The 22,271-nt window shown below is 34.6% G+C and overlaps 1 protein-coding gene across 4 annotated transcripts in view; it reads left to right on the top strand.

Annotated features, from left to right (window-relative positions):
• The window catches only part of LOC128998005 (single-stranded DNA-binding protein 3-like), a 47,613-nt gene that overhangs the window by 5,761 nt on the left and 19,581 nt on the right, over nucleotides 1–22,271 (top strand). For 2 of the 4 annotated variants that reach the window (XM_054423920.1, XM_054423918.1), the window contains exons 2-11: nucleotides 2,160–2,232; nucleotides 7,599–7,660; nucleotides 8,650–8,734; nucleotides 9,295–9,384; nucleotides 9,673–9,750; nucleotides 10,954–11,002; nucleotides 16,505–16,534; nucleotides 18,193–18,428; nucleotides 19,260–19,298; nucleotides 20,341–20,401. In XM_054423920.1, coding sequence (XP_054279895.1) covers nucleotides 2,160–2,232; nucleotides 7,599–7,660; nucleotides 8,650–8,734; nucleotides 9,295–9,384; nucleotides 9,673–9,750; nucleotides 10,954–11,002; nucleotides 16,505–16,534; nucleotides 18,193–18,428; nucleotides 19,260–19,298; nucleotides 20,341–20,401 — 803 coding nt within the window. The remainder of the gene's footprint in view (nucleotides 1–2,159; nucleotides 2,233–7,598; nucleotides 7,661–8,649; nucleotides 8,735–9,294; nucleotides 9,385–9,672; nucleotides 9,751–10,953; nucleotides 11,003–16,504; nucleotides 16,535–18,192; nucleotides 18,429–19,259; nucleotides 19,299–20,340; nucleotides 20,402–22,271) is intronic. The other 2 variants (XM_054423921.1, XM_054423919.1) reach the window with 1 other exon arrangement.

The raw sequence follows: 22,271 nt of genomic DNA, 5'->3' as shown, positions 1-22,271 counted from the left end.
ACAATCAGTAGATCGGGGAATCGCCATAGTTTATCCGTCTGACGGGGTTTTCACTAAGTGAACTGGTGATAAATGTGTACGAGTTTTCTTCAATGTATTCATTGATAGTGTAGTACCTATGGTCAGATAATAAGGTATTTTTTTTTAAGGTGTTGGACAAATGATTTTTAATTTTTAATTTTAATTTTTCAAAGAGGTTGGCGGCCTCTTTTAACCTTGCATTTGCCCGTCCATATAGACTAACTGCCCATGCGTGGATCGTATACAGCAAAGCAAGGTGTGAGCCGATACATTATGAAGGTCAACTGTACTGATAAAAGGTTTACGGCAGTGACCAGGATCTGAACCCACAACATCGCTGCCTTGGGCCCAAAGTCCGTGATGCTACCGATTGAGCCACCGACTCACTGATTTGTTAGCCAGATGAATTGTTTGCCTTTACGCTCTTGAAAAGGTTGTCCAGTATTGGCTGGAAGTATTGTAATTCTGGTATTCGCTGTTGGTATTTGTATTGAGTCTGCAATTTTGTCCGTGATAGGAGTGGTTAGGTCAAATTCTTTACTCAAAATTTTGCAGATACGGTAATGATTGGTGAGGGTTTTGTTATTAATATGTAGAGTTATATTATTATTGCCAGCAGTAGTTCAAGTGCGCTCTGTATTTATTTTTTACCACATTCTTTCTTTGGTTTTCAGCTTTCTGTATGATCATACTGCTTTGTACTTTAGGCAGGTGTCTTTAAATATTCTGTGTCAACCAGGTGTGTTTATATCTGTCATCTGCCGGGTGTCCAATAGCTTTTTACAGACATGCTACATTTTGCAAACAGGGTGATTACTAATGCAAAAAGAACGACATAAGCACCTACGCTTATGCACATTTTTGTATCAATAGTTAGTTATCGGTATGGGGGGGGGGGGGGAATTGATTTGTATATAATTAAAGTTTTGTATTTGAGAGTGATTAAATAAGTTAAATATTTAATTTTTTTCCTAATATTTCTTGATTTAATTAGTCGATATTGACTTACGGTTACCTGGAAACAGTAATATCAGTCTGGAAAACCTGGAAAAGTCAGGGAATTATATTTTGCAAATTTAGTTTACCAACCCTGTTATGCCTTCGATTGGCTCCAAAGATCCTACTCCCACGTATGAAAAAAATCCTTAAAACAGTTTTACTGTATGTTTTAGGGCTCAATCAATATGGGATGCTGTAAGTGTTTCATTTTCAGATTTCCTAATGGATTAAGACCACTGTCCTTGAACTATAAAGTTAGTTTCATCTGTAAATAGGAGTTTTGAGTATTTTTTTGTCCCAGAATGCCCATTGTTTCTTCATTTGTTCAGTCAGAAGCCATTTTTTCTGTGGACAAATTTCCCTTCTACCATTCTCCAAAAGTCTTTTATGAACAGTTGAATCATAAATCACTAGCTTACATCTGATGTTGCTAGATCTTGTTGGAGCTCTAGGCTTGTTTTTCTTGGGTTCAATTTGCTTTTACGATGCAAAACCTGCTGTTGTTGTTTTTCTCTTTTTTCTGCATTTTCCCAACCTTTTCATATACTGTACACTGATTCAGTTTAGGCTTCACAATCTTGCTTACGGCCCTCTGACACACTCTACACGCTCTTGCAATTTTTCTTTGTGACATTGAAGTGTGTTCACTCAACTGGACAATCTTTGCACCCTTCCTAGGCGTAATGTCCATGATGGAATCAAACCAAACTCACTAATTACAGAAAACACAGCTTTATATGGTAAAACAACACACAATACACTTAAGCAATAGGCAGAGAAAAGTAAGGTTATGTTTGCAATGCTTAGTCAGCTGTAAAATGTCTGGTCAATGTTGTAAACTGAAAAAAATAAAAGTTTCACAATGATTCCAATTAGAACAATACTGTATAGGCCATGCCTTCACTGTTTTTTTTATTAAAACAATATTATTTTTAATTTAGGACTACTTAGGGAGTTTATTATAAAATATACATCCAGCATTTTTTTAAGTATTTTCCCCCCCTATCTTTTCTTAAAAGCTACTCTACAGGCGGTGTTGTGATATCCCTTGATTTCTAGTACTCAGCCCAATAAATATGTAGGCTACCTAGTTTTTAATACAGCAAACTTCACTGTTTAATGTTGGGTTTCTTTTTTAGGTTGGCACTTTATGTATATGAATATTTACTTCACGTGGGTGCTCAGAAAGCTGCACAGACCTTCCTCTCAGAGGTAAGAAGTGTTCAATAGATTATAAGGTATAATAGGATATTTTCAAATTTTATCATAATTATCATTTTGACAACTCTATTCTTATACTTCTATCTCATAACCTAGTTTAAACACCATCAATTCTACTTTCACTCATAAAATAAGATGTTTAAGAATGTAAATTAGGGCTAATTATGATTTGATTTTTAGCAACATCCACACACTTAGCACATAAGAATAAGTTTATCCCTGCATTTCAAAGATTATTATCTGACACAATTTCTTTTTGAATAATAATGTGTTTTCGAAGCATCACCAATTCTAATAGGGTCTCTAAAACTACATTGGCTAACGTATATCACACATTTCCCTATTTAAATAGCACATTGTGACTGTAAATTACTTAACTAAAACTGCTTTTGATTTTTAAAAATATCTTTAAACTATACAATTAATAATAACATTTTATAAAAAATTTTGGAAGTTATTAACAGTCCTTATCATAATTTTTTTTCCTTACTAAGCTACTGAAATAGTTCATGTGTAGATCTGAAATTTACAGAGGTTTTCTTTATGCTATATCAATAGTCATATAACGGTGATATTAAACACTTTAATGTCTACTTTAATGCTGGATTTACTTTAAATAAATTCATAAAGAAGCTCTTTCCCTCGCAACATTGTTACATTACACTCTTTAACGACTTATCTACCTCTCTTGTTGTGTAACTGTGATACACTTAAGTGTTCATTTAAATGTTTTACTATCTAGCGTTTATTATTAAGAAAAACTCTGGATTATACAGTTGAACGGTGACCAGGGTATTTCAGTAGGCTATAAAAGGAATGTATAAAATATAGGCCCTATCTTAGTTGGCTCTGAATAAAAATTTTCATCTTTTCCACAAGCAGTACAGTGCCTAAGTTAAATAAAATATTAATTGATATTTTCACACAATTTTTATGAGTTTTACAGGTATGATGCTGCCAATAAATTTCTATAAGAGGCTCTTGTCTTATTTCTGTATAGTGTTATCTATGTCTATGAATATTTGCTTATAACTATGGATCTAAATGTATTTTTCGCTTAATCAAGTTAGAGGTTTAATCTTATTTTATGTTGTCCCTCACTTAATAATTGTTATAGTTGTGTAACTAAAATCTACTACTTTTCTTGCCAACCTGGTCCTTTTGAATGTAGCCTAATCTTTTAATAGTGGTTAGACTAGTATTATTCTCAAGACCGAATAAAATTGTTATTAAAGTTCATTTCTTGTTTTACTGAATCATAACTGTTTTTTTATTTTTTTATTAATTGAGAGAGAAAAATCCTTTAATGCCATCGTAAGAAAATAAGGATTTAAAAACTATCACCTCCTTGCTTTACAATACGTGAAATCAGTAACTGTAGTTAAATACCATCTTGTACGAGGTAGTGATGCTATATCCTTGAGAATCAATGCTCAAGAAGGGCAAGACAAAGGCTCTTCAGATTCACAATAGAAAAAAACCTGATTGTTGCCCATTACTACGCTTAGAAGGGCCCAGCATTAACATTGATAGTTCTGTAAAATATCTTGGCGTAACCATCAGTGATGATATGAGATGGCAGCAACATATCGACAATATATCTGTGAGACTCACGGCAGTTAGCTATCCTAGTTCGAAGGCTCCAGTCACTCCTGGAAAGAGGTACTAATGAAGATATATCACGGCTACTTTCACAGCATTATGAAATATGGGATCCTGCTATGGGGAAACAGCCCAGCTGCCCAACGAGTACTTCTCCTGCTACAATGAGTTATAAAATCTATTTTCTCAGAACCATTTCTCGCACACTGTAAGCCACTGTTTGGAGAGGCCAAGGTTCTTTCCATGACAGCACTTTTCGTCCTGGAGTCAGCACTGAGTGTAAAGAAAAATCAACTACTTTTCCTAAAAAATGTTGCGTTCCACAACTACAGTACAAGGCAATGTAAAAACGTCCACCTAACCCAAGTAAACTCCACTTCAGTAGCAAAAGTTTATGTGCTCCAAGATTTATAACAAGATCCCAAACAAAATCAAAAATATTGATGGCATAGAAAAGTTCAAGATTTTATTTAAGGAGTATCTATTGAAGAGGCCATACTACCCATTGACAGAGCACTTTCAGCATGAATGAAAATGGCCAGTATTGTTGACAAAAATAGTCACAATGGAAATCTAATCAATTTATCTTATATCTTGAGGTCAGTCTCATGAAGGAGGCCATCTACTTGGTACTGATTTAGATTTAGATATTATGATTGTGTGAATAAGACAATTACAGGTTAAATACAGGTTAAATATGTATATAGCTTGGACCTTGGAATTGATTTCAGAACTTCACAATCTGTGATTTTAATAATATTGGCATGCAGTAAATCAAGTCTTGAGGACCAAACTCCGAAAGACTCTTATTATCTGACCAATATGTCACATATCATCTAGTGCATGCTGTTCCTCTAATGTGTATTGTAAAACTGGCCGTATACGACAGGTCGTGGAACTAGGGCGCTATTGCCCTAATGGTTAGTGGCTTTTCTTTGCCAAACAGTTTTTACTCATAAGTTTGACTTTTTTTTATTTGATATGCGTTGAATGGGTTTGGAGATGGTTTGTAGTAGTTTACACAACGATAAGTATAGTCTTCATGACACAAGTAGAAAATTTAAGGTACGAGCCTTGGTCAGTACCTTTAAGACTTCTACGAGTGTCGTTCGTTAAGGCTAATTAAGCGGTAATGTGTTCAAAATGTAAAACTTTTGATTTTTTATTCGGTTAACTCTGACATGAAATGGACAGTTCTAACCATAAAAACTAGAGCTTATTAATTAAGATAGTGAATAATCAGAAGAAAGAGAAGGTGTAATTGGTGGTCAACCATATCAGCAAAATCTTTGGATAATATAGTATGTTAAGAGTACAGTCACTGTCGGACATAATAGTCTATGCAATCAGTTTTTGTCTCCTTCATAGGATTTGTAATGTTTTACTGGTACTGCTGGTTGTGGTACAATGTTATGGTTTGAGTCCTAGTGCCTACGGCTACATTTTATCAGTAAAGTTATCTATTGTACTGTACTGTCCCACCCCTTGATTTACTGGTGTACAGGCTTGAGGCTAGTGTGACCGGTCAAATTCATGATCAAAAAAGGCTGCTGAACTTCTGAAATAAAGATGATCGTGTTCTATATGGGGTGTATTAACAATTCCTAGTTGGTATGTGCCAAAACACTTGACAGGCCTCTATGGTTTTAGTGGTTTCTGTACGTGTGGTAGCTACCATTACTGACCCTCATCTTTTTCGACTCCTCTCCTTTTTTGTAGAGAAATCTCTCTTGTGCCCCTTTTATAGTCCAAGGTTCAAGGTTCCCCCTGTGGGTTCTAACAGTTATTCCGGTCTCCTGCTCGCTTTCTGAAATCATCAGGTTTTTTTAGGCCCGCTACTAGAAATTTTATTTTGTTCCCACAAGAAGTTAGGCAAAATAGGTCTACTTGAGCGAAGGCCATGTGCCCAGGGAAAGCTGTTAACTGCTGGAGCGTGTCTGGTATCCAGCAAGTACCGTTCAAGAAACTAGATCAACAGTCTGGTGACTTTCACTTTTAGCTTGGTTCATATGACACTTGGATGGCAAAAGTATTTAGGCAAAGGGTGGGAAACAGAGCAGTTGACTACAAATAGTACACCAAAGTATTCCCAATGGGCAGTATGGTTTGCCAACCCCTTTGTGAGGTCTTACTATTATCAGCTGCTCCTGACCATAGAACCGTGGACAAGATTTGGCATGACATGAGTTAAAACATTACATCACTAGTACCTAACCAAAATTACATTTTACATCTTCCACTTGTTGTAAAATAATAAGGCACACATATATTGCTTTACATTCAGTCATTTAGTCTGGTGTTGTTTAGATGATGTGTGCCCAATCAGTACATCCAAAGAATGGGAATGAAAAATATTGATCATGGTCCGATAACAATTTCAAGCTTTTTTTAACTCTGTTCAATTCTATTGATGTTCTGCGACAACGTACCCATCTTTCATCCGATCATTTTCATGCAGTCTGTTTATCTGATCATTTTTAAATCTGAGACCTTAACCTATACAGGCTTAATGGTCTTATTTACGGCATACTGTTTTCATAACGTGGATAAGCATAATTGTCTCTTGTGATATTATTATACCTACTAGTGCCAATTTTTCTGTGTGGATAGACTGCTGGAGTAAACAAATAATTAAATCACATTTTTAGTTGAACATACCAATTGATTTTTTTTATTGTACTTTTTTAAACTAAAAAACTGACTTAATCTAGTCTCTTAAACTCAAATTATTAATTTCAATACACCTGTTAGCGAATTTCCCATATAGGGAATAAGCTATTACCGTAGTACTCATGGTAAGACCTGGACGCGGGACCGGTTTTTTTTCGTTTTGAGGTCCCTAGAGGCCAAAAACACCATCCGTTCAAATTCATATATATATATATATTTATATATTTATATATTTATATATATATATATATGTGTCCGTTAGCACGATAACTCGAGCAAAAATGATCCGATTTTGATGAAATTTGGTACAAACGTGTAAACTTACGTTTATTCGAACGAGTTCGCAATCCAGCATGATCGGACCATGGGAACGGGGGTTTACGGGGGGTTTTATGGGGTAAAAATAGGTTTTTCCTATTTTTTACCCAAAAAACATAAAATTTAGCAATTTCTTTTCAAACCATTTTGTAGATCTTAAAAAAACAAATAATTTAGTATATTGAAGCGTTATTATGCGCCTAATGGTTACGGAGAAAATTCCAAAAAATTGTAAATTTAAAATTCCAATGTTATTCTTATGGAGAATAAGTAAACTGTTGTAGTTTGCTTGTTTATGAACATATTTTGATCAAATTTGAAAAATATTTTTATTTCTTACTAACTATTAACATTTTACAAAAAAAGAACAGTTTTACCCTCCCTGATGCAGCAAACCTAAGTACTTGTTAAACTAATTCTATTTAAATAGGGAATAAATGTTATATTTTTAAGTAGACATTTCAGTGTAAATCCAATCAGTCAAATGGAAATTCGCTTAGTCTGCAGGTTTGCTGCGGCGGGGGTATTTTTACCTATTATCACAAATTTCATAGCAATTTGGATGGAAAGTACACAATAAGTTGTGAAATAGGGTTACTTGTTGAATGTATTTGATAGAAGTAAACTTGGTCAAACGCTTAGTTGTTGGCTCTTACTATTAGATGGATTTTACTGGATTGATAACAATGCTCTTAAAAGTTGAGTACCTCTCATGTTTAAATATATTTTTGTACCTATCTCTTATCCTGCTCTTGATTTTTTTACAGATAAGATGGGAAAAGAACATAACCTTAGGAGAACCACCGGGGTTTCTACATTCTTGGTGGTGGTAAGTGATAGTAGACAATGATAATGAATGTTTTAGGTTAAAAGGAGTAAACACAAAATTGCAGGATAAATTATATGCATTTTCTCTATCAAAATTTTTACCGGAATGGTCTATATGGGTTATATATGTTACCGGCAAAGTATCTAATGTAGGCATTGTATAGAAATACTGAGGCATTCTATACCTGAAGCCTTTAGGCAGATAATTCAAAAATTGTTAGTGCTTGGTTATTTATCATTAAATTTGAGGAAATAACTTGTCATTTTATTTGGCTTTTAACCGTGCATTTTTTATTTTCTTAATAACGTGTTAAAGCTATAACAGTTTTCATGAAATTTCACATTCAAACTGTCGCCATTTCGGAATTAATTTAGTAACAGCAACGAAATTACTTATTCTACTCATTAAAATACAAATTAACTACGGTAAATTTGAAGTTTCTAACTATAGACCTTGAGCTATAAAATGATTTATATATAAAAAAATACATAACGACTGAAAGATTGAAAACTAGTCACTGTAGAACTATGTTCATTTTGTAAATTTTATGTTTGTATCGACCTAAGGAACAATTTAATATAAAAAGTTCCAGAGAGTTCCGGGACACTGTATATATAATAGGCATTTTTAAAATTTGCTAAATACAAGATATGTTTATATCCTCTCAGTAAAAGTATGTTCCCTTTAACAGTACGAATAACTGGTAAAATAACATGTGAAGGAAAATACCATGCATCAAATTATTTGGATTAGTTGAACAACAAATTTTAGTTATAAAAAAATAACGCATTATATGTGAAATTATTAAACATACTCATGTTAAAATCAAAAAGGAATAGCCTTAATACTTTACCTCTCCCATTTACTGAATACTTAGGTTTCCTAAGTACCTTTTTGTACTTTAATTGGTGTGTTTGAAATTGTGTTCATGTCTTAATATTTATTATTTAGTTTTTCTAAAGGGACAAACATTGTGTTCTTGTTTCCAGTGTGTTCTGGGACTTATATTGTGCTGCTCCAGAGAGGAGGGATACGTGTGAACACTCCAGTGAAGCAAGAGCGTTCCACGACTATGTACGTATAATAGGAAGATGAATACTGTCAAAATGTACGGTATCTCCAAATTATTACACATTAGCCATCTATCTATGGGTGGAGGTAAAAATTGTGAAAATATCTTTCCACAATCCTCGAAAAGAACCATACCGTAGAACAGGGGTAGAATTTTGTACCGGTACTATGAAACTGGGAACTGTACTGAATTTTGATAACCAGAAAAAAGTCAGTGAATTGTATATGCATTCTGTGTGGGAAATTTGAAGTGTTTGCCAATAGCCCAAAGTGTACATTCTTTAACAGCACTCCATTGATTGTCTTTTAATGTTGTTGTGTGTAGTAAGAAAGTCACAATTTTGCAGAAAATAATAATGTTGTCGTCAAGAGCGCACGAGATAATCATGCTATTTTTGGGCAGAAAAATTGAGATACTGCAACTAGAAAAGGGAACGAGAAAAAAATAAAATAAAAGATACAAAATAGAAAACTTGCAGTATTTTAAATAAATATATAATTATTTTTTTAGTATCCACCCTATGTGTATATGTTAGCCAGCTACATGTAACTTGTAATTTCAGAATGCCGGCCCTGCCCCAAGTCCGCTGGGCCAGATGCCACCTAATGATGGAATTCCAGGAGGTCCTGGTATGCCTCCAGGATTCTTTCCTGTAAGTAGCATTCGTATAACAACCAATTTATTTGATAGTATACTCCAAATTTCTATCATGTCTATCCTTAATATCCCAATGTGGGAAAAAGTAAACGAAGTTCTGTATTATGGCTTAATTTAGAAAGAATATTAAGGTATATAAATGTGTCGTTTTGCTAATAAATATGGCTTATTATCAGTTGGTTTATAAATATTATGTTATATAATAGAGTACATTTAAGTTAAACACACAATGATTCCATCTCACATATAATAGATTGAGATTCACATAATGAACATTTTTCAGCCATTCATGGGACCGAGGTATCCTGCTGGACCAAGACCTGGTGTTCGAATGCCACAACTTGGAAATGAATTTAATGGAGTAAGTTTATTATTATGATTTTGCTGATTGAAATGTTAAATTTATTTGGCACGAGGTCCATATAGCAAGATAGTGAAGAACCAATATCTTTGATAAGTGTTGGTGTTTAAATCCTTTTGATTTTTTGTCGCCATGAAACTATTACAGTAGAACCCCTCATATCCGACCATGACGGGAACAGGCCATGGTCGGAACGGCCAATAGGTTGGATATCGGGAGGAGCATAACCTGTAGTCTCCGCAACTTCGGTAATCATCTCTCACGACCATGACAACAGCTGTGAGCATAATATGCTGTCTCCGTGACTTCGGTAATTGTCTCCCATGACCCCAACAACTGCCGTAAACATAACTTGCAGTCTCCGTGACATCGGTTATCGTTTCCCGCGACCGCTTCAACACCTGTGAGCGCAAGTTTCAGTCCCTGTGACTTCGGTAATCGTCTCCCACGAAGGCGGCAACACCCGTTATCGGTTATCGGCGACAGTGGTGATCTTCCGCCGCGATTACGGCAACATACGCGATCGGCCTTTCGGTTAACTGATTGTGTTCGACGTTATTGCCTCAGACAAGAATCAAGTTGACGGTCAGACACTAGATCTGGTATCCCGAGGAGTCAGTTATTCCAAGGTCAAATATGAGGGGTTCTACTATACATCTATATTTTTCGGTAGAACAAACTGGTCTAGTGATAGAGCACGGGGCTTTGGTCACCGAGGCTCTGGGTTCAAATCATGCCAATCGCCAATGGATTTAGCTATGTGTTACTACTTAGACCCTCTAGCCCTAGTGTAAAGTAATGTAAAGCGTCCTAGGATATGAAGGTAAAACATAAAAGAAAAAAAAAAGAAACTGCATACCTAATTATTATGGGCAACTATGCAAACATCAAAAATCGGTTATTTCTTTTGCTTTTCATATCCTGTGTGGTAAATAGCAAAACTATATATAGCACGGATACAATTTTATATTATAACTGCAATATAAATGTAAGTGGAAGTCTCTTAATACCTAGGGAAGATTGGTTAGAAGAACCATCAGTTTTTAGATTCAGGGCAGAAAAAGCAGCTATATTTTTTTGGCAGAGACAGTTAATCCACCCCAGTCAATAATTGATTGGTCAAGAAGGGTAAGGTTAAAGAATTTGTTGTATCGGTATTCTGGATACAATTGTTTGCAATATATCATACTGAATATGTTTCAGCCTCCAGGTCAGCCCATGATGCCTAACAGTATGGATCCATCTAGACCAGGTTAGTATATTATTTTGTTATCCTTTATTAGGGTTTTCTATATTAAATTAACATTGACTAAAATATCAAAAGTAATCCTTCCGCATGATTTTTAGTAAAATATGAGTTTATTTTGGTCTTGACTGGTATCTAAACTGACAGTGGTGGTAGTGGTTTTTAAGATACATTTGATTTTGTGACCCAAAATGATTGATATGTAGGCCTAACGAAAATCTTTTCTTTACATATGAATCTGACTAGAAATATTCATCTCCAATTCTTCTAACCCTGCAGTAAACATTAATTTGTGATGAGTATAAGTAATTTTAAATACATTAGTTTAAAATAGTATTTCAGTAGAGTCTTGATTACCCACATGAACCAGCTGCGGTTAGGTCAGATACAGTAATAAGAACCCGCTGTAAACATGTTGAAAAATAAGTTGGCAAAGTGTGCTAGTGTGCTAAAACTGACCAAGCACACCAAGCCAAGTACAGATCTCTAAAGCCTGGCTTTTATCTTCCAAATATAGACGGGGTTGGCAAAACAGATTCTTTTGACAGTTGCTACATTGAAATAGCGCACAATTTCACAGTTCTTGATCATTCGCAGGGAAGATTGGATGAAACGTGGTGTTAGATGCCTAACCAAGGCTCTACTAATACAATTCACCCAGTGAACTTATAAACTAACTTTACAACATGATATAGTTAATAAAAAGGTTAAATACCTGTAGTACTGCCAGTGATCCTGGATTTATGTCAGCGACCCAGGTTTCAAACCTTAAAGTTCATTTTAAAGCTGTTACCATAGTTAAAACGCATTCCAAACACACAAATCCTCTTCATAACTGGGAAGAGTCGTTAACGCACGAAACACGAACACGAAAACATTAAACATGTTCGTGTTTCGTGTGTTTAACGACTCTTCCCAGTTATGAAGAGGATATGTGTGTTTGGAATGCATTTTAACTATGGTAACAGCTTGAAAATGAGCCTTTAGGTTCGAAACCTGGGTCACTGACCTAAATCCAGGATCACTGACAGTACTGCAGATATTTAACCTTTTTATTAGTAAATCCCTCCTCTTATCTGGCTTGAAACATATCGTGTTTCCCTGTTCTTGGCACCGTTAATTGATCCAACAATGACTCATCATCTAACGGCACCACGTCTCGGTGGCGGCAGGAAGCAGTTGTCACTCCAAGCAAAACAGTCTTACCACCTCGTGACTGCCGCTCGGCGACCGTCGCTGAGTGACAGTTGGACCTGTGGCTCCAAGCAAAAAAAACACAGCTTAAGAACCTCAAAAGGCTTAAAGAAATTTAATTTTTGTACTGGGAATTGTTTTGTTACAGAAATGTTATCTAAGCTACTTGAAGCATTCATTGCATGCCTGTAATAACAAAACATAGTTTGACAAGTTGATTAGTAGTATTTTCCATGTATTGCAGTGATTGATACTGTACTTAAATGCACGGTAAATGCAGTTATCTACTTATATTATACAGGGTGTTTTTTTTTTTTAAAGGAACCCAAATATTACAAGTACTGTGATACACTGTTTAACAACAAAACAAGCTTATATGCTGGTGTCTCTGTTTTATTTTTTTCTTTACTTCATTGCCGATATTGTGATATGCATTGTTGCATAGTTATCTATGAAAGGTTCCGTGTTATTAGGAATTTATTGTAAACAAGACTCAACATGGGGTTTTCACAAGCTCAAATAAAGTATGAGTTGTAGCCTGTTGTAGTTCTAAGTTTTTGTTTACCCGGTTTCCTTAAATATGTACAAATGTCAACAATAGTTGATTTTGTAGGTACTGGAATCACACCTAGAATCTGAATTTCAAACCTTTCTTGGAATAACCAATGATTTATTTTTAATGTATTCTTGTAACTCTTTTTGCATGGGAAAACACCATGTTGAGTCTTATTTACAAATAAATTAACAATAATACTATTCTTCATGGATATACATCATTCTCTTTCCCGTGCATCTATGGAATCCTTGAAGCTAATGGCATTTTTAGAGTTGAACAGTCTTCTGCAATGGTGTTGTGAAAATCAGCTGATTTTAAACACAGAGAAAACTCAAATGTTGGACTTTCACATCTAATAGGTCATTACCAGCAAACAGCTGTGGCCTTAATGTTCCTCTAGAAGACAAAGTTGTGACCTCATCCCAAAATGTTAAGTTTCTTGGTTTGATATTGGACGAAAATTTGAACTTTCACCATAACTTTGAAAGTGTAACCAGTAAAGTCTCCACTGGGGCTTTTGTTCTTCAAACTCTAAAACAAAAGGCTGGTAGTGAGGTGCTTTTGTCGGCATACTATGGCATAGTATTTCCATAACCATCATATGCTGTATCTGTCTGGGGAAGTGAAAATCAAAGGACTCTGATAATGTTTTGTCTCCAAAAAAGGCTCTAAGATAAATCTTCTCCCTATCAAAAGAGCAATATTGCAGGGAAATCTTAAGTTGGTGTAAAATTTAAACCTTTCCCTCTTTGTACATATTGGAGACGCTGTCGTTTGTAAAAAAGAATCGTTTGTAAAATATTCTAAACAAGAGTCCATCGTTTTTTGTCATAAAAAGTCGTTAATGTAACTTTAGGTATTCATATTTAAATTATTTTACAGGGAGCGGCAAAATAATCTGACGGTTTTCTTTTCTGCCCTGTCGAGCAAGTGAGTGGTGGAGAGTGGTCGGATTAGGTGCGTTACAAAACCAACGGCGGACATTTTTTGTAACTGTAGCTGTGGACGGCTGAGCACCATGTATTTGTAGTGAAAGTGTATTAAAAGTGGCAATTCCTGTGTAGGTGTTCAGTAGGCGTTTCAATGTGGGCCAAAGAAGAAAAGTCCCAAATAGAAACACCATTTTGCTGTGGGTGGGTATCTTTAGAGCCTTTAGCGCAGCATTGATACTAAAATCAACAGGCCATCCGAGGTCAGCCCGGACGACTGAGAACGTCAAGGGAGTGAGGAAGACTGTGTGGTGTGGTTGAAAGTGTGATTCGTCGCTCATAATGACAATTTTGTCACGTGTAAGCAAATCAATCACTTGTTCTGAAAATGAGATGCGCTTTGCATAACCACTGGGCTTCAACTGTTGACGATTGCCATTTTGTATGAATGAAGGTCGTATCGTAATACTCTTCTACTGAGCGGCCAGACATGTGCCGAGCTGCAGCTTATTTACATGCAGGCCGCTGAGGACTAGCTTCCACAGCTTCTCTCACTCTCTCAATGTTCATTGGTGTCCGGGCTGACCTTGGACAGCCTGTTGACTTTTTTCAATGCTGAACTAGTAGCTCTGAAGTTATCCACCCTAAGCAAAATGGTGTTTCGAGTTAGGACTTTTCCCCTTGGACCCACATTGAAACATCTAGCCTACGGAACTGTCGCTGAACAGCTACACAGGAATTGCCACTTTTAAAACTGCATGGTGCTCAGCTGTCGACAGCTCCATGGCTACTAAAAATGTCCGCACGTAGGCTTTGAAACACCCCTATTCCCACCACCCTCCGCCACTCACTTGCTCGACAGGGTGGCAAAGAAAACCGTCAGATCATTTTGCCTGTTCCCTGTACTAAATTAATTAATATCCCTTAAAAATATTTGTTATCTTGTCTGAAATCTAAGCAATAATTTTAGTTATTGGTGGGGATTGCAGCAGTGCAGTGGGTAGAACCAAAACAATCCCTAACATTCCATTATTGGTGCATTTTAAGTCCATCCCATTTAATTTTATTTGGAATTATTATATTTTTTAAAAATATGCTGATTCCCCTTTTAGGACTCTTGATATTTATAGCTCATTGATAGAAGTAGCTTTGTTGGAATAATAAATTTTTAGAAACTGAAAAATCACCTTGAAGCAATTTAACATACCAAAAAAGTAATTTTCCTCGTGAATAATAATACTATAACATAAAAAGAATTTTACCGTTCATGGGATCAACAAAATGTACTTTGTAGGAAAATTTAAATAATAAGTTGATCCTTCTTAGTTTATAGATTTTCAGTACCTAATCCAAAGTTTTTGCTTATACAAAAACTATTCCAGTTACATCAGTGTTGCATCATTAAGTGTCAACTGCATTGAATATGCTTAAGTAACACAAGAGCAAAATGTCTAAAAATCTAAATCTAAGTGTAGGTAATGAAAGAATCAATTTGTCGACCAATTGCTATCCTGATAACTCTTTTTCGTAATGTTTTGGTTTTTTTTTTGACATAGTTAAATTCTTATTTTCTTTGATTACTGACTTGCTTGACAACTCCCAGTCAGCTGAGGAGTCATTTTATAAACAATCAAACAAAGAATTCAATTTGTATGGTAAATTTACAAAAAAAAAAAAAAAAAAAAATACTGACATTTTTTACAACAAATAAATGAACAGGTCATAAATTATGATTAGGTGTTATTACTATACAAATTATAGAATAATACTCTATGTTTCTTTCTACTGCCATGTAAACAATATATTTTAGCCAATTTCCTAAATAGGGAATAAGCTATTACCGTAGTACTCATGGTCAGACCTGGACCCGGGACCGATTTACTTTTTCGTTTTTAGGTCCCTAGAGGCCAAAAACACCATCCGTTCATATCCATATATATATTTGTGTCCGTTAGCACGATAACTCGAGCAAAAATGATTTGATTTTGATAAAAATGGTATAAACGTGTAAACCTACATTTATTCAAACTAGTTTGCAGACCAGCATGATCGTACTATGGGAACGAGGGTTTATAAGGGGTTTTTCCCATTTTGACCCTAAAAACACATCATTTCACAAATTATTTCCAAACCATTTTGTAGAGCTTAAAAAAACAAATAATTTAGTATATTGAAGCGTTATTGTGCGCCTAATGGTTACGGAGAAAATTCCAAAAAATTGTAAATTTAAAATTCCCATGTCATTCTTATGGAGAATAAGTCAACTTGTTGTAGTTTGCCTATTTATGAACATATTTTGATCAAATTTGGAAATTACATTCATTTCTTACTAAACTATTAACATTTTACAACAAAAAACACTTTTTTACCCTCCCTGTTGCAGCAAACCTAAGTACTCGTTAAACTAATTCTAATTAAATAGGGAATAAATGTGATATTTTTAAGGAGGCATTTTAGTGCAAATCCAATCAGGCAAATGGAAATTCGCCTAGTCTGCAGGTTCGCTGCGGCGGGGGTATTTGTTCATTGACTATTCAAACTGCGGTAATATACAGTGGTATTTTGGAATCTCTTACTGGCAGTTCCAGGGTTAAATGTGTTCCATTCATTAAGTGGAGGATTATTATTCACGGAGAATATTTTAAAATGAGATAAAAAATTGAAAAATCTTTATTGAGTTGTTTTAATGGACCATAGTGGAAACCAGATCTTGTGTCATTTCAGTGTTCAGAACTTAACATGTTACTTCTGTTGAGAAGTGATAGGTTAATTTAGTTGTAATTTTGTTTGAGTTGAATTCTCTTTAACTCTTGTTTGTCTATCGTTTAGGTGAAGGCGGCGAGTATGTGGGTTGGCAAGGTAGGCCTGAGTTTATCAGATTATCATTGTCAAGTCACTCACAGCTTGCTAACCTGCACTGCACCTACCATATCTCTCTCTCTCTCTCTCTCTCTCTCTCTCTCTCGCTATCTTGCTGCATGTCTAACCAACCTAACTCTAAACTGTCATTTGTCCCTTGAATTCAACTAAGATTCATCTTGTGTTAAATCATAAAGTTACTGTTTTTTGTGTTTTCATCCTTTTCATCTTACAATTGCTAAAAAATGTCCAACGCAATATTATTACTTTAGACTCCTTCTCTTTTGGAAATTTTGGGGCCTGTATCTGAACTAAATGTTTGTACCATGAAAATTTGTTACTAAAATTATTGAGTTTCAAAAACGCATATCAATTGTAGTTAGTAAATCCAAACAATAAAGGAGTACAACAATAACATCTGTTGGTACCGAACAGCGTTTTACGAACGGGTTGCGATTTGTTTGTTTACATCATAATGGACAAATCTTCTCTTATGTTATTCGTACACAGGTCGTCCGAACCAAATGAATTCCAACCAGAGGGAATCTAATGTAATATTTATAAAAATTATGTAATGGGTTTAAACCTGTATAAAGTTTTATTTGAAAGCATATCAAATCCAAAGTCCCTAAGTAATTTTACCTTTGTGAAGTCTTTGGCTTATAACCCTTCCAAATATCAGCTTCAGTAATTTTAAAATTTGTGCTTTTAAATTATAGTTATATCTTTATTTGTTGTGGGCGTTATTATAAGAGTTTAGTCGCCTTTTTCTTTAAAACAGTAAATTAATACTGTAACTATAACCATACAATTTTGTCTTACTGTATTGATACTTATTATTCAAGTCCTGCTTTGTATGAGCTTAGTATGGCAATTAGTATATTTTAAAATATTTATTCATTAAAAAAATCTTAAACAGCGTAAACCCTCCTGTTAATGCTATTTCAGTCAAAAGAGTTAGTTTAAAATTGAATTTCACAACAAACTAAAAATTTCCTTAAAATTGTACAGTAAAATTATATCTACAATACTAAAATTATACAGTACTTTTATTTTCGAACAATTAATAGAAGGATATACTAAACTTATTGATTATTTTGAGCTTTTTTCCATCAACAAATATCAGTTGGTGATATTTTTTTTAGCAATTTTTACCCCAAATCTTAAGGATGCAAGTTGAAACATCTAAATCAATTTATTAAATAATTTTTCAATCATGTTATTGGAATCGTAGTGGATACCTACTTTTTTCTTAAGCTTAAATTGAAAAAATAACTAAAACACCACTATATTGCGAACCAACTGTGGTACCTAGTTACCATACATTAGTAATCTTCACAGTTAAATTGTAAACAACATGACACCACAAATATCATGCTATACAAATAGGGCTGTAATTTGGCTAAATGATATTTTGTAATTATTCCATATCCTTCTGTAAATAAATATTTATTTATCAATGATACCCCTAAGATATGGCCACTGAGAAAAAATGAAAATCAAAATCATAACTGTGATAAATTCAATTACAATTTTTGAAGAATTTTCTCTTTACTATTGATAAAAATTTCTGCAAGAATCTTTCAAATACTTAGTGTAAATTTGCGGTTACCAACACCTATTTATTTCTATTTAACCTGTATTTGTTTTACTCACAGGTCCTCCTGGAATGAGCCCAATGAACCCTAGGATGAACCCTCCTAGAGGACCGGGCATGGGTCCAATGGGTCCTGGGTCGTATGGCCCTGGGATGAGAGGCCCTCCTCCCAACAGTAGTCTGGGTCCAGGTCCGGGTGGCCCTGGTGGACCCGGCGGACCCGGTGGTCCTGGGATGCCTCCCATGTCCATGACTGGCCCTGGGGGCCGGCCACAATGGCAGCCCAACTCCTCCACTGTAAGTTTTACAAGTCCTCAGTAGGATAGGTTTATTTGAATGGGAAAGAGTCCACTCCTGCACAAGAAAAAAAAAATTCACAGTAGAACCTCCATTAACCACAACACTTTTAATGGAAATACCGACTAACCGCAACGGCCTAAGAAAATAATACCGAAATGTGTCTTGGACAAAGGAAGAGAAAGGAAGTGACCGAAAGACCAAGGGTGGCAGAGGGTTCGGGATTAAGGTCGTTGACTGTTATACAATGTAAACTACAAACACACTATCCTCATACGGTCGGTGATCACAACATGTGACTGCTAAAGAGAAACAGACTCTAGCTGGTGTGTTGCTAATGAAGGGATATAGCAACACTATATCCCATTACCATATACAATATTACAATTACAATATATTACAATTACATATATTGCTGCTATAGGAAATGTTTAGAAACAAATTAATAATTGATGTGCATGTACAAATTTATTTGTATATATTTGGCCTTTCTTGCAATTAAAGGTATTAAAATTAACGTGAAAATTGGGCCTTAACGTGGGCCATGTATAAAAATATGCTTTATTTACATTTTTCTTATTCTTATCGCTATAAATGCTGAAAAATAGCAATCTTCTATAACAAAATTTTGGCTATCTACCCCTTTTTTCAGTTCGAGGGGTTCTTAATTTAGGATCCCAACGAAGTTTAAGTTGGAGAGAGAGTTGTCTTCAGGTTCAATGATGTTCAGAAATTCAAGACTAAGAATATTATTATTATTCTTAAAAATGATTAATTACTATTATTATATTTAATTCTAGTCTTAGAATAATAAGAATTAATTTTTTTCAGCCCATGAACTACTCTTCATCATCCCCTGGAAATTATGTGGTATGTTATTACTTAGTCTCTTGACAGTTATAGTAATAGAAAGCAAGTATTTTAAAATTGAAGCAAAGGTTAAAAAAAAAAAAAAAAAAAAAAAAAAAAAATACTAAAATGAAAGGTTTGCGGATAGTAGGCCTAACATTTCAATTTTAATCTTGTTCTCTTGGGATCATTACAACAGTTAATTTAGAGCTGGAGAAAACCCATAACACCTCACACGTTTGTCAGCAATGTAAACCACCTTCTTCCACCATTTCCCATTTTTTGCTTAATTTCCACAGAGCATGACAAAAAAACGTGACTGAGTTTTATTAGAACTTTTTTTTAATATGTGAAAACTACACTAGTATTACATTCTTACTTTAAAATATTTTTTAAATTCTATATTAATTTGATATAAACTTAATTTATAATATCGTCTCACTTAAGTTTTGTAATGCATATTCATAGTGTGGTAAGGCAATTTAACACTGTTAATCCATTGACAACTAAATATTTTTTTATTCCTCTGTTAATTTTGTTAGCTTATGTTGTTCTATGTCTCTTATTACATGTATTTCAACAATATATTTCTATATTTAACCAAAATGAAAGCCAAAAAAGAAAACTCTGTGTTTTCTCCAATACTAATGCAAAAAGAAGCAAAACAGGCAATGTGTGCAATAACTTTTAAATTCACTAATGCCGTCAACTTCCACTAAAGGCAAACATCGTTTATTTAATGTGGACCCTCCCAGGGCTAAGCCACACATTAGTAAGCCCAATGTGGATTGCGTACGTACGGGACTCAAACCTGCGCATGTAGAGAGACCTCAGCGCTACATTTGTTAGTGCAACGCTTAGCACTAATGCTTGTAGCTTAGATTTGACCAACTACCTAAATGCCATTGGGTTAGCATTACGGCTACCTCACCACAAAATGGGGTGACGATCTACACCCGTGATGACAAATTCGTTGCAAATGTGTTAACTAACGTTAATTAAATGGAGTTACAAGAAGAAACAAATTTAGAAAAATAGTTATAAATTGAAACTTGTGTTTCAGGGTCCACCCGGATCAACAGGCCCCCCTGGTCCTGGGACTCCGATAATGCCTAGTCCTCAAGGTAAACCCAGCTTCCAATATAACTTGAATCCCATTGTAAATTTGTGTTTAATCTAGTGTCACTTAAACTGCATTGGTGAAAATTACGATTGTAATTAAATCATCAGTCAGATAGAACTTGCCAGATAGAATCATAGCAGCGATGTTGTGAGGTTGGGGCTCAAACTCTCTAGGTATTTTTTAAATTAAAAATCAAACAATAAATTCAGCTCACAATAATGAAAACTTGTAAAATTTCTTTAGGATTTAAATTGTTGTTTGTGACACTAAATTGAACAAGTTGATGAGATATTTCACATGGATCTCTGGTAACCCTTGGGCAAGTATATGTTTGTGTCAATAACCTAATAGTGCAACCTGTTTTAGTTCCAATCTTATGGTTCTAGTGCCCTCTCAACGGGTGGAATAATTGTGTGTCTATATGTATTTCTACCCCATTGTACATACTGACATTGCACTAACTATGTTTGCACTGTAGTATACACACATGCTTGAGTGTTTATAGGCCTGTCATGACATACCCAAAAGAGTGGGAATAGTTATAGAATAGTGATATTAGAACAATATGTGGGTATTATCACCCCCCCCCCCCCAAATGAGTATCAAAATGTTTTCATCTTTTTGTTCCACCATTATAAAAGGTGTATAATAAGATTACACTTAACTGTATCCCTTCAAATTATAAATAAAACCATTAAAAAACCGTCAGTTGTTTAAAAATCTACTGATTAGAAAAGTTAACTATTTTATGAGTGTATTTTTGGGTGCCTATGTTTATTCAACGTAATTTTGTGTCTCACCTTTTCATGCCATACAAGAAGTTAACTATGAAAATGTTATTACGTAAACTGTTACCTTTTCAATATCCTTTGGTTTATCAGATGACGACCGGTTTCGTGACGACGGTCACATCATCTGGTCAATCCTTGTAGAACGATTTGTTATTAAGTGTATCTAACGAATCGTTCTACGAGGATTGTCCTGATGATGTGACCGTTGTCAAGAAACCGGTCGTCATCTGAAAAACCAAAGGATATTGAGCAAGGTAACAGTTTATTTAATAATTTAAAATTTCAATATCCAGTAGTAGGAAAATGAACTCTGATGCAAATGTTTGTTTTAAAAATTTGAGTATAGTTTTTAGTTTACCAATACTGTGAATCCTCTTTTTCAGTTGTGCTCTAAATTATTTAGGATGTCTCTAAAACATGTTTTAAAACTAAATATGGCTTGATTAAAAAGTTAAAGAGGGTTTTTTAGTTGGATACCTGCCATTTGATCTTATTTTCACTGTTTTCTTGCTACCTTTTTGATTACTGAAAAAAACCAAAATCATATACTCAACTAGGCCTATCCCTTATTTTGAATTAAATGTTGTATGATTCCAATTCCTAAATTCTCAATGTTGTAAAATTGACTGTTGTTTTAAAAACTCGTTTTTGTCTCTTGTTGATCATATAAAAAATCAAATTTCTGGTTTTTTGTGTAAAGCTAATCTTACAGTAAAAAGAAGTATCCAACTAAATATATCTTCAAGCGAAATTATATGGTATGACGAATAACTAGGAAATATGTGCGTAAAACTGAATATTCATACATACCTTCCTTGAAACTCTTTTAGTTATTTTGACCTAAACAACAATATGTTAACTTTGAAAATAAATCCTGGGACTCTGTATGCCCTATTTTCAATTGAGTTAACAACAAAACTATAAAGGCGAACAGTAAGCCATACTTACAACAGTTGTATTCTATCTATTTCATTTCCTGTTTATACTTTGTTATGTCAGAAGCAATTTAAAACAAATACACGCAGTTACATACATCAGTGAACTTTGAAACTTTACAACTACCGGTATATTATAAAATGT

Source organism: Macrosteles quadrilineatus, unplaced genomic scaffold (assembly GCF_028750875.1).
Source record: "Macrosteles quadrilineatus isolate MER2022 unplaced genomic scaffold, UCM_ALF_1.0 Scaffold_7__1_contigs__length_78375512, whole genome shotgun sequence".
In the NCBI taxonomy this organism is placed as follows: Eukaryota; Metazoa; Arthropoda; class Insecta; order Hemiptera; family Cicadellidae; genus Macrosteles; species Macrosteles quadrilineatus.
This window is presented reverse-complemented; position numbering and strand designations above follow the sequence as displayed.